At 39.3% G+C, this 14084-nt stretch overlaps 1 protein-coding gene across 1 annotated transcript in view; it reads right to left on the bottom strand.

Moving 5' to 3' along the window:
• The window catches only part of LOC103621813 (transducin-like enhancer protein 4), a 96575-nt gene that overhangs the window by 52722 nt on the left and 29769 nt on the right, over positions 1 to 14084 (bottom strand). The window contains exon 4 of the mRNA XM_017743320.1: positions 7100 to 7174. Within this exon, the coding sequence (XP_017598809.1) occupies positions 7100 to 7174 (75 nt within the window). The remainder of the gene's footprint in view (positions 1 to 7099; positions 7175 to 14084) is intronic.

Below are 14084 nucleotides of genomic sequence, written 5' to 3' on the forward strand. Positions count from 1 at the left end.
CCAACTCAAATTTCTAGATAGCAATTACTGAGAAGCAGAGGTTCCTTAACTCTGTTAACACTATGTTTCATCATGCTTACAACACACAGGTACACACTGTGCTGGATTTCAGCAAGTTGTCTTTGCTTCGGATAAAAACCTGGGTTGTGCAGACTGATCTATTCTTTCCAACCCATTCTGTATCTTTAAAGACAGCCATTTCTGGTGCAGCTGTGGTCCTATGCAGAGGATTGCAATGCCTGCTCTACTCAGAGGTGAGTAGCCTCTTTCCCAGGTGTTAGGACACATGGATACCATTATCTCTCTCCAAGCAGATTTCACTGAGAGATGTAGTATTCTGTCTCTTTAATGTAGTGCCCATTAGCCCGGAAACTGAAACTTAAAGTGGTTTGTTTTGCTTTAGTGCAGTTACAGCAGCTTTGATAAAGGAAGGTCTTGACAAGGATCAAATCACCTGGCTTTAAATCACAGCCCCAAGACTGTGGAAGGACCACTTACTCTTTCTGCCTTAGCCTCTTTAAAAAGTGTAACAGGGAAAGCAGTATTCCCGTGTTCCACAAACATTACTTGAGTTAGTTCATCAGTGTTCGTGATGCATTCATATACCCAAGGATATGACTGTGAAAAATTCACCAGGCAATAAGCAAGTAACTGTCTTACTAATAAAAATCAAACGTTCTGAAATATCAGACAATGTAAGGATTTAAGACCGCCTAAATTCCTTCTTCATGGATGGACTTAACATGTGGAAATACTCTACTTATGCAGTACTTTAGTGTCCATCCCAGTTAAGCTCTAGAGCCCTTGTTTTGTCCTACATTTAAGACAGAGGACATGAAAAGAACTATTCACCTACCTGAAGAATGCAAACACTTAACTGATCCACTCTACAATACAGTCCTGGTTCTCATTCATTGCTGCTTTGTAGGCAGCAGCCTACAAAATGTGGTTGGGAGGAAGTCTAGGTGGCAAATATATGATCTTGTTTAGGGGTGGTATCAGAACTCTTGCAGTATGAAACCATGATACAATAGCAGCTGCCTTCAGGCTATACTGTACAGCAAGGATACCTATTTAAAGAGACAGTATTGCCACTGAGTACATAAACATTGCTGATTTTGCAATCAAGTGTTTTGGGAAATTCCTGCCTTCACAATACTTTAAAACCAAACAGACAGAGTTTTCCTGTTTTTTCCAGAGAACTGGTATAAGGCCATCATTGAATGCAATACACAGCATATAGTAGACCAAGATGGAACACAGCACATCTGTATTTGGTTGGCAATAGCTTCTGGCAACATTTGCTGGAGTGCAGACCCCGCTGGCAACAGTATTGTCTCCTTTCTATTGTGTGTTACGTGAAACCATACAAATATAAGTCATAAATAAAATATTGCATATGTTCATGTTACAGAATATCAAGAAAATTCTCCACTGGACTCTTCACACCTGCACTGATTAATCCTAATTTAAAAAACAAAGAAGATACGGTGGTCACATAGCTTCAGTCCAGGGTTTGTAAAACCTTGAGAAACATGGAGGCTAAAGTCAGCTCTTCTGTCTGATGAGATAGAGTGTGTGAGCCACAACACACATGTCATGTGCATTTACTTAAGCATAACAAGCAAAGGCCTCTGGCACCAGCACATTGGCAGTGAGATGCCGTAAGTGGTTGGCACTTCACACTGCAACACTACTGACTGCTCATATAGTGATAGACCAATACAAATTCAAGTAGCTACCACAGCTACTGAAAATAGGACAAAAAGCAAAAGACAGTGGCAGCCCACTCAAAGTGCAGCAACAGTATTTAAAATCCATCCTCGGAGCCTTTTATTTGGTAAATATGGAACCTGGAAATTATTTACATTCCAATTAATTCCCTCAAAAATCCCTAAAAAGATAATATTCAGTTTCTTTAAATGAAAATGATGCTGCATACTGAAGAGATTTATTTAAATTAGGCCTCACCTTCAAGGCTCTCTCTTGAAGCTGGCATATGGGAATAAGGGAACAAGATGACAAATTCCTCTAAAACAGATCTTTGCAACCAAAAAACAGGATGTCTTTAACTTAGCCAGACTTAAGGTGAATAACTGAAAATCAAAAGTGCTCACCCAGAAGCCTTCTATATCAACAATTCCTTCTATAAATCATTTCAGGCACTAGGCAAAATATTCGCAGGACCATATCACCACTCAATATAATATCAGCAAACAAGAGTAATTAAATGGGGAGCAATTTTCAACATTTCTTTAGGGTACACAAATAAACACAACTTGAAGCACATAGCTATTAAATCAGCCTATGCTGTCACCTTCCCACTTTAACAACCTGTATACAATACACAGCAGACTACCAACTTGTTTTACAGAATTAAAGCTTCAACCACTGCTTAACACACCTTTGAATGAGCAATACAGAAGGGCTAGAGAGACAAGAGACTGTTGTCCCCATGCTACAACACACCTGTTCTAACTGACAGTACCATTTCTGAATGCACACACTGGCCAGGAATGACTTTTCCATACCAACTGTGTGTATTGGTTCAAGTAGAAAACCCTCACTCTTTCTCACAGCACCCGTACACACAGGAGCCAGAAACAAGCTACCATCAGAGAGAAGCAGGAGATGCCTCTGCATGTTAAGCAGCATTTGGCATCTGCAGCCCTGGACAAGGCACCATGGCAATGATGGCAGGCACCGACGCCAATTCTTATTTCAAGTTGTGTGTACTTATCTGCACCACACTGCTTTCAAAAGCTTCCGTGCCTATTTCCTAAACAGCTGTTGTTCTCCACAGCTGTAAAACAATCACTCTCTTGAAAGCAAACAAAAATTATGGACCTTTTGAGAGGGGTCAAACAAGCACCTTGGCCTCAAATACAGGGTAGAAATTGTGACAAACGGTGCATTTAAGAAGGAACATTTTGGCACAGTAATTATATGTGACAAGACAGACGGAGTCCTTTCTTCCAGTAACTGCCATTTGCTTACTTTTAAAGAAGATAATAAAGGTGGCATAATAAAACAAAATGCTTAAAAATTAAACCAAAGCCATTCTTTTTTCACTCAGATGCATAGAATGGTAAAGAAAAAGAATTATTTCAATCATTTCCTTAGTAATACAAGTAATATTTAAATAGATTTAATAGTGCTGCTCCAAACCAATGAATTATGAGTTTAAAACCTATTAAAATGTAATGTTTTTTTCCTGAGCTGAGGGGAGAGAGATTTAAATTCACTGAATTTTAATATTTCAGCTTGAGCTGCAGGAGGTAGAGAAAGTCCAAATGAACTATTCCATCAGCACCATTCAAGCATGAACATTTTAATCAGTTTTACTTCCTTGGAGTTCTCCAACACAGTTTACGCTGTCATTCTGAAAGCACTTAACACAGAGGGTGTGAAAAACCACCAAGGCTTGTTATTGCCTTCACAATTGATGGCAAATAATTTTGCAGACTTCCTATCATTAAAATGTCACTGCTAAAAATTGAGGTTCAGCATTTCTCGTGCTAAACTGCATTTTCTTTGAACACCATCACATAACCATTCTTAAGTTTTTGGTACATTTATCTCTCTCCATGTGATAAGCAGCCACACAGGCCTTCATTTCTGCCTTACTACCCAACTGTAGTAGAAAAATGACTATTTTAAACAGATAAAATTCTTAAAATATTACAAGTTACTTCCCTGGTTCCCTTATTAAAATGTAACCACACTCACACAGCATGTTCCAATTGTATAGTATAATGGATTAAAGAAAACAAACCCCAACATTTTAAGAAAGTTAGACAACTCAATTTATTAATACAGGAAATGAAAACATCATTCCTAATTAGATTATATTACTGATTTAAGGCAACAATTTGAACGCTGTTCCAACAGTGCGATCTTGCAGATTCTAATGCAAAAACATGGCAGCACGACACATGACAAGATCAACCAGATATATCACACTGCTCATCCTGGAACACCCAACCTGGAAAGCAGCTCTGAATGTGCACTACAGATTGCCCTGAGCAAGAATGCTGCACCACACTGTCCACGGCAAACATCAGAGAGTCTGAATGCCTGCAGATTTACAGTCCTCCTGCAGCATGCTTATGATACACCCAGTTTTGGTTTAGTTTTTCTCACTGCATCTCTCCAGAAGATGATAAATGATTGTTTGAGCCCATCAACAGTTTTAAACTGAACATGACCTGTGAAAGAAGTCATTATAACTGTGTTTCATTCCATTAAACATAACTAGTTTATTGTCAGGAGAACAGGCAGTCTCTCTGGGTTCTGGGCTCACTTCAGTATTTTGCATTTAAACTGCACGGATCAGTGATTTGGTTCATTTACCAATGAAGATAGAATAATATTGCAAAGTTAAAAGGTGCTTCATCAGATTCCATTAAATCAGAGCACATTCATACAAAAATATATACATGTGAAACACAAAGAGAGATATGATCTGTGCACCTTCAGTTCTTTTCTTGTGCCACACTCCATTCTGGTAGCATGCACTTTTAAATCAAACCCAGAGCTGCTCTGTTCGAACCAAGGGAGTTTAGCATGAGTGAACTGAACTGAATAGAATGCCCACAAAACACAGAGAAACTTAAGCTGCAGTTTTATTTCCGAAACTCAAAATACTGCTTCTGGTTTTGTCTGATACATAGTTCAATGGGTTAAACAAACATTGGAAGTTTTTAAAATACCACAGGGTTAAAAGAACACAAACCCTGTCAGACTTACCAAACAGAAAAATAACGTAAGATAACATAATCAGGATTTCCAATTATGTTCTTTTTTTTATTTTTATCAGTATTCACTTTAGAAAGTATGATAAGCCTTTTCTAGCCCCACACTACATTTTCAGACTCTAAATCTCTCTAAGTGCGAACATAACATTGTTGTGGATATTCTTACAACGTGATCTTAAGCTTATTAGATAGCTTGCATTCCTTTTTATTCCATTTTTTAAAAATTAATCTCTAAAAGATTGCATGAGATTACATCTCTTTAAACCTAATGAAGACCCAACTTCAGTCCATATTGCTCCTGTTTTTCTAAAATTAAAGAGAAACACACAGTATTTCCTAAGTCAACATAAAACAGCTGAGAGAAAAAAGGCAGTAGAGCAAGGTAAAAATCAGACTTGTCAGGGAGGCAAGGGCTGGCCAACTTTAATGCACAAACCCAAAAGTCTGATAGTTTAGAGAAGTTTGAGACAATAGAATTTCAGCTGACATGAAAAGACAAACTCAGACAGGAAGAGAAAAGAAAATTTACTTCTGTCAGGTGGGGGAAGACCAACAGAATTACTGCCAGGCTCCCAGACAAGTGTCTCATCTGTTTGTTTTTATTCTGTGTGGTTTAGTGGTTCATGAAAGCAGGATAAACTTAAATGATGAGTGCGATAGCCAGTATCTTTAACATCACACACTTCACATTTGCTTTCTTTAGTAGAACTCAAATTGCTTTTTGCAGTCTCTCTAATCCAAACAAAGGTGAATGGCAAAAATGTGCACAGGTAGACTGTGAAGGATGTGCGTGTGCACGTATACACAAAACCATACATGCAACTATAAACGCATGCTACAAATGCACATGCAACACACACATATAAAAGCTTCTTTCATAAAGAAGCCAACCTTTAGCTACTTACTTTATGCAAAGAATGTTAATAGAAGGCAATATTTTTGGTTAGGTAATGAAAACTAATTGGGAAATTATTCATTTCCCACTCTCCCCACTGGAGCGTAAAAGACATACAACAAATGTTATTCATGATTCTACACGATGCGCTCTGATTCACCTCTTTCTTTCTAATGGGCACTTCAGAGGAAACAAAGGTTACTCTTTTTCATTTATAATTTCTAATTGACTGCCAGTGCTTTCTTGTGGTCAGAGGTATACAAAACAGAGTTAGAAACAGCCTATTAAAAACAAGCTACAATCAGACCGCTGCTCTAAACTAGTGTCAGAAATGATCAGAAAGTCCTGATTTCCTTGTTAAAAGACACAGGCATAATTGAAGCAATATCATCACTTCAGATTGATTATTCAGCGACCCTTATCCACATCTTCATTCAGCAATTTGAATTTTAATGAAAGTAAATGGAATAATTAGCATTTCAAAGTGTGTTTGATACACTGAATAAAAAAAAGGAAAATACTTTTATGTATAATCTATACGCAGAAGAAAAAGCATTTGGGAGGACGCAAAAGATAGGAAGTACAGTTGTAGTGTCTTCATTAGAATAACTTAAACAACTGCTTGCTCCAGCTGCATAATTATACAAGAGAATAATGTGTTATTAAGCTATGACTTCTCACCTTTTTTTTATGTAGTGTGAACAGCCATTTGTTTCGTTGTTATGCCTGTCTTCTCCAGTTATAAAATATAAACACTGTTGGCTGCCCACACCTATAAAATCTCTGTACTGGGCTAATACCACTGGCAGTAAAGGTTTTACAAGAGGGGCTCCACGCACCTGTATTTTTAGATGACTAAGAGCAGGACACCTATAAGCTCAGTGGCGATAAGTAGTTCTGCTGTCGATTTTGGTTGTATGTTTGGGTTTTTTGGTTTTGGTGGGGGTGTTTCGGTTGGTTGGTTGGGTGGGGTTTTTTGTTTTTTAAAGTAACAGCTATTTTTTAATGTAAAAACAAAAAGTGTGATGAATGTTCAGAGTCTTGAACCAACACACAGAAAAATATGTGGGCAGCAGGGATGGGCAAAACAGTGTATCATATCAAGGCTACCTGTTACCGTGGCTGCAGAAGCAGACTGGCACGTGGTATGCAAAGGAAACAATGTTCCTCAAATAGAACATTAAAAGAGGAAAAAAAGGAAAAACAAATACAGAACCTGCTTTGGGAAATAGATACAACACAGACATTAATTACCCCTTTAGTCTTCTTGGCACAGTGCAAGCAAAAGTCTTCAGGTAGTAACCAGCTTTTATGAAGATCAAGCTACTGAACTTCACCACTGCCCACAACTTTTGCCCACCTGATGGAAATGAGTTCATGCAAGAGAGAAAGAAAAAGAAAAGCTATTTACAAACACTACCAGGGCTAAAATGGAAAGACCACATACCCCAATGATTGCGTTCAGTTCTGCCATGGTCACTTGTTTGGCACGCTCCACAGCCTGCACCACTTGTTGCTGGTGCTATAAATGAAGATCAGAAACAGAATAAAATTATTTGTTTCTAAATTCTTAAGCACAGTTTCTTTCTTTTATTGTTTTTATTTGCTTTTCTAACACATGCAGGATCTAAATAAGTATTCTCTAATAGACAGTCACATTGTGTGTTGATCTGCAAAAATATATAGGCAAGAGGAGGATTTTTATTTTTATGCCATTACATGCTAGGAATTACACCTCTGCTTCCCGAAGAGCTCTTTTACAACCTGGCTAAATGGGAAAATGCTCATCAGCACAATGTGCTTTTGAACTTAAATGCCATCTTCAAATGTAAGCCACTTTCCTTACAACCACGGAAACTTTATGAATAAACCCCACCCAGTATTCTGAAAAGAAAGGTATATATTTTCAACAAGCACATGGCACCCACATCACTGAAGAATATACAGATTCTCCTCCTAGGTACATTTCAAAGCAGCTCAACCATGACAAAGAAATTTAAAATGACATTCACAAATCTGTCAAACACGTGAAAAAGAACTAATTATTTCAATCCCCAATATGTAAATTTTAATAGCTTTAAAAAGTCCATCAAAAACACATGGTATAATTAACAACACAGTTTACAAGCTCCAGTAGTTGTATTATCTCAGTTTGAGTGATACTGTATTCCTGCAGTAAATTCAGAATTACTGTATGTTGAAAACTGACTGGTATTTATTTGAAAACATCAACTACAAACAAAATAAGGTTCTCATCTTGCAACCAGATTCATGCCTGTTCAGACCTCCACCAGAGGCAAATTAATCTTCACAGGCAACCTCATACAATCAGGATGACACAGAACAAATAGGTGCAAGGAAGGGTCATAGAGAACTGCAAGTAGGTTGTGTGATCTGCACTGAGAGTGAGACATCTTTGATTTACAGCTACAGGTCGAACAGAGAAAGGAAGGAGGTCTTGATCTGGAGAGGTGCTAAAACTGTAACAATGAAACACCAGCTTTGTATCGAAACCAACATCTAGATGTTTTTTGGCACAAAGTTTAAGGAAAAGGTTGAGAAGGTCCCTTTAAAGATTCAAGTTAGCCCTTCCATGGCTGTGCGTATGGGCAGAATGGAGCCAAGGTACAGGCCATCCTGTACAGCAACTCCTCCTGTGCATCCTTATCAGAAGTAAGAAGATGCATAAAATGAGGACCCAAATCCTCAAGACCACCTCCAACACAAGAGTGAGGTGAAGAGCATCCAGACTCCCCAATGGGAGCACCCTAAGCCCCACTGTGTGGGGGGCCTGTAAAAAAAGGTGCTGCTTGGCAGACTCAGATTTCACAATTCTCAGTGCAACACACAAACAAAAATGATATTTTCACTTACAAGCCCTCTCGCATAAAAGCTCTCAGGGCAAGGAAAAACAAACCTAAAAATCCATCCATAACAGTATGTCCCGGTTTTGGCCAGTACAGAGTTAATTTTTACACAGCAGCCATGAGGTGTGGGCGTGTCTGGGCTATTTTATAACACCTCACCTCATTGCTTCAGGGCACAACTGAGGGACTCTTGGGCGTTCTGGAAGAAATAGCTTTTGGTCCAGGAAAGCATGGTAGCTGGAGGGTCTGTCTTTCATTGGTACTTGGCCCTGGGCTTGGTGAACAATTTTGCTTGGAAAATCAGTCTCTCCTTGTACATTTTTGTTATTAGCATTGTTGCTGTTACTGTCTGTTTTCTTATCTCATTCCAGTAAATTGTTCTTATCTCAACCCATAATCTCTGCCTTTTTTCTCCCGCAGAGGAAGGTGGTGGGGGAAGTGGCTGCATGGTTTTCTTTTTAGTGGAAACACTAAACTGGGGAGTGCCATTCCTAAACAGGGACACTGTAAAAAATTCTGATTATGAAGAACAGATAAATGCAAAGAATGAAGGTGGTAATTCAGAAAAACTCCTGGAAGGAAGAAAATAGTTGGTTTTTTTTTTAAGCGAAGAAGAATTACATGAAGGAAATGACTAGAGACCAAGTAGAATACTGCTACTTTGTAGCTGCAAACAGAATCACAGCAGTCCCATTTAGAGTTTTGTAAAACTACAGTGCCAATATAAATCCAATCTCCCACTTACAAGAAGACAATGTAAAGACTAAAAAGCAGGTTGAACATGAGTAAACATATTCTTGGTATTTAAGAAGAAAAAATTAAAAATCCAGTGTATCTCTACCACAGATACCAGAAAAAAAGAAAATTATAATATTCAAGCACCAAGTTCCTGGCAACGTGTTATCAGCTCCAGGTCATCACTTGTTAAGAACAGGTACAGTTTTCATTGATTATATAGCTGAAAATCTGGTGACCCATGACTCTTATGTCAACAGGGTGATTATAAAAATTACAGCACTATTTTCTGGAGGAGGTCATTCACACCAAAAATGGGTCACGGAATTTTTCATCAAGTCATTATAAAAACCCCAAAAGAACAAAGAAGAGTTTTTAAAATATGTACTTTTTAATAGAAGCATTTACAGAGAAGTTTAGTCTTCTTTCTTACCATTTCACAGGCAATGCTTTTCACAATGAGGTAAAGAAAGTTCTTGCATATATGAGTGTTCTATTCCAACACCAATTCACTTAAATCCTGTTCCCAGGAGAAGAAAAAACTTCTAAGGCACTACAAAAACTGGCCTAAGCTTATCAAAATCATTGTAGAAATTACTTCAATTTGCATCCAGGATTTGAAAAATAAGTCAACTCCAAAAGAGCTAGAGTGTTTTCTGTTCCCTTACAGCAAACACATAAAGAATAGCTCTCAGAAGAATTTGGGAAAAATGTTATTTCATTCTTAGGCGAGAGGAAGAGAAGGCGAAGGCATGGAGTACCAAAACCTCACTTTCAGATTTCTGCTGGAGCAGCCACACAATCCATCTTTCATTGATACTAATAGGTTTGGGATCAAGACTTCACAGAGAGGAGAAAACCCAAGGGCCTAGTAACACTGAACTTAAATTAGGTACAGTAGAGACAATTAAAACTCTCCTATTGCTAGCTGCTTTAACATTGATTTAATCTTCAGTGGGGTCATATGCAAAAGGCTCAAAATAGATGGTCTGTAATTAGCCTCCCCATCACTTCCAGCTCATTGCAGCAACTGAGCAGGCTCCCCCTCAACTCTCAAAACCCCAATGGGGGGCATGACCCAAGTGATCCTGGGGCTACTTCAAGTTACAGACACAAACCACACACTTGAGTGAAAAAAGGCCCAGGAAAGCCCATGAAGGGTTTGAACAGGCCATGCAGGGTTTGAAGAGCTGTCTGCTCACAGCCCTTCTGAAACTGGGGGCTCCAGGTTACCAGCCACAGCTCTAGGAATGGGTGCGGATCTCTAGATGTAGAGAAGGAGTCCATCTGGGCGCAGGGACCCACAGCAACCCAAAATCAAGGTGAGGGGCAGGGAGCCCAGGGGCCCACTGAGCAGATGGCTGGCCCAGCCCGAATGGGTACCCAAGGATGGATGGTTCCAATACCTGCCATGTGCCTGAACACCCTCCTGGGCCAGCACACCAGCAACAAGCAGCATTATGTTAAAACCAAGCAGTACACATCGGCCTGTCCATCAAGTGATCACGTAGTGATTTACAGCCAAGTAAAAACAGCAACAACATAAAAGGGTTACTTTTTCCCCAACCAAATACAGACACAGGGTTGCAACTTTCACACACATTTAATGCTAGCCTTCCTCTGTGCACACAAGCAAATGACAGACCTGGGGTTTTTTCAGTTGTGGGAAAACAGTATTTTGCACTGCATTTAACATGCCAGAGCAATGAGCTCAGTACCCTGCCCCATGCAGACTAATACTGTTTCTCCTTTCTAACTTCTTGTTTCTTCTCCCCTGTTTGCTTTCTGTAATGAGCAGTGTGTCTGCACTTGCCTTGTGCTGGAAAATCACTTCTTTTAGTCTCACAGTGGGTAGCAACAGCTACAGAGACCACAAGAAGAATGTAGGCTTTTTCACCATCACATTGTCCCACCACACAGTTGTCACCTAGCCTCGGCTCATGCACAGGCAGTGCAGCATGGTGGAAAATTCCCGGGATTTTTATAACATGTCAGAGCTCTCCACAACTCCCAATGACAGGGGCACTGTGCTGACAGCAACTGACTGGCCAAAATTCCCCCAGGCATGAACACAGTTACACTGGTGTTAAAAACCCCTAATTACAGACTGTCTTCAGGACTACCACCAACATTCAAAGCAAAACTCCCTGAACAATTTGCTTGAAAGAAGCAAGCAGCCTCTGCTATTCCTTACTCACATTATTTTGTTGTTCTATTATATGTTTAGAGGAAGTACAGGTCTTGCTTAAGAACTGCAGCACTGCCTTTCTTAGAAGCCCTATCTAGAGACAACATAATGAGACAAGGTCATGCCAAAAACGCTAGTGAGAATTGGAGAGCAAATACACACTTACCACGGAGTACAGCACACACTGTAAAAGCTAGAAGGGACAAGTTGGGTCACTGCACACAGGCACCGTAACTCAGACAAGATATAATAACTACTTTAGAAAAATGTAAGAACATGATTAGCAATATATGCATAAATTGCTAATGAGATGCATTCCTTGCCAGAAGGATTACAGATCTCTGAGAGTTTCCTTGTTTCCTTGCTGTTTAGCTCTAGTCTGGGGCAAGTCTAAGATGGAGGCAAATAATTCTGTTTTCTCAACCTCACATCTCAGACCAAAAGCTACTTCCTTCTGATCAGTATGTAAGAACTCCTGGTCTGCCTTCCATATAATGGATCTCACCCTCCTCATTCAAATTTACTGGGCTTTAGAAATGCCTCTAGGGAAAGTATGCACAAAGAAGAGCAAGCATATTATGGCCCACACCAATCTCCTACAAGGAAAACCATCAACTGATATTAAAATGTTTGAAAAGAGAAGACATCTTTCTGATGTTTGTTTACATGTATGCATGCCAGTGCTTGGCGTTTTATTATACTAGTAAGTATATTTGACCACCTTAATGTGCACAGGGAACTGAAGATGCCTGTTAAAAAAGAACCCATTCAGCTTGTTATTAGCTAGTTCACTGGCAGTTGGAAGGGAAAGTGAACCTTCCAACAAGGTTTCTTACAGCCTCCTTCAGCCTTACAAAATGCTTACATTGAGGCATGTAAGTTGACAGGGACCAATACTGGCTTCTCAAGCAGCTTTTGCAAGTAATGCTGAGCTCCAAGTCGGCCCAACTACAGCATCTGCTGTACACTGGCCAGCTCGCATGTGCTTCATGAATATAAACACAGTCAACATTTGCTCAAAAGAAGGTAATTGTGATATATGAGTACCTCTAGACACACTGAAGAAATGCCACTATCCAGCACTTGAGGTCATTCAGCACTTAGCCCACAATGATAGCCACAGTTGCAACCAGCCACACATACAGTAATCAGCCCCAACTTGAAAGCTACATACTCTGCTGAAGCTGGTAAATTCAGTTGAAAAGTATAAATTAGCAGAGGCACTGTCTATGGCTATAGACACAAAATAATTGCACTGAACTGTCTAGGTCATTCAAGCACGGGGACATTCAACTATCTATACCAACTGCAGCAGATCAAAACTAAATTAACTGCGTGACTATAGTCTAGACCCTTGCAGGCACCCCTTTTATCTTATGCAATAGGAACTACTTTGAGCACGCTGGTATCTCACAATATCACACAGAGGTGCAAAATGACTGTTGCAACACAGGAAGCCCAAAGCCACAGCAGAAATCGAATACACATCACCCCTGAGGTCCATCTCGTGTCTTGACCACAGAATCACGCTTTCCTATGAAAATGGGAAGTTTGTATTTCTTGGTGCTGTATTTTACAGTCTGCCTAAACTGGAATAAATGTAAAAACATGGTACCAGTTGACTGTGTATTTAGGCATGTTAGAAACTTTGTTTTAAATATATGCTTAGATGATGTACAGCGCAGTAAAACTGACTGAGACCTGGAGACTTTACTGAATACTTTACTGGATTGCTGCTAAACAAAGCAGACAGTAGTACACAGTAGTGTGATGTATTATAAATACATCCTTTTCACAAGATCTCTAGTGATTTTCCCCAAAATTTCTTACTTCTAACTGAGTTCTCACAAGCCATTGATTCCTTACAAAGTTAACAAGCAGTAAGACAAGTTAACCTGGTGCTATTATGAGGCAATAATGTTGCCATCAGTGCATGCAACCACTGTATTTTGTTCATTTTTCCCTCAGGCACAATATAAAGGAGCCTGATCACATTTTTCAGCCACTATTCCACAATTAGACTGTATGCAAAATGCACAAACAGCAAAAGCATGCTGCAACTCAATTCTCTATTAATCTAGATGACGAAATAAAGAGACATCCATTAAGACATTCACTTTTCAAAGACACAAATTAGAGGGAAACCAAGACTAGCAGGATACTCAAACCTGAAGCTCAGTTCTCTTTTGACACATCAGCGTATACCAATATAGACTGATTTAATTATGTATTCTTACTAGAAGAGGTCAAACAACCATCAAGATTTTCCTAAGCCCATTACAGAAACTGTCACTGTCAGTTGCACTGTCAAGACACATGAAAAGTGTTTTTATGTTTCCCTTCTCAATCCTTCCCTGCTGTTTATATATGGTATGCTATCCCTGCACAGCAAATAAAACCATGTAACTACACCTATAGAGACTCTGAAGCAGTCAAAGTACAAAACAGCTACTTGTTTTAGATCTGTGCAGGACTTGAATTCTGGTCCCCCAGCAATCAAGCTAGAACATTACATATCATTTAGTTTCCACAAATCCATCTTAGTAAGCAGAGTACAGTGGCACTCACAAACACTTCTAGTTTTGATGGCATTATTCTCGTTTCAAACACACACAGATACAAACACATGTGGCACGCATGAA

Source organism: Corvus brachyrhynchos, unplaced genomic scaffold, assembly GCF_000691975.1.
Source record: "Corvus brachyrhynchos isolate BGI_N302 unplaced genomic scaffold, ASM69197v1 scaffold399, whole genome shotgun sequence".
Taxonomy (NCBI): domain Eukaryota; kingdom Metazoa; phylum Chordata; class Aves; order Passeriformes; family Corvidae; genus Corvus; species Corvus brachyrhynchos.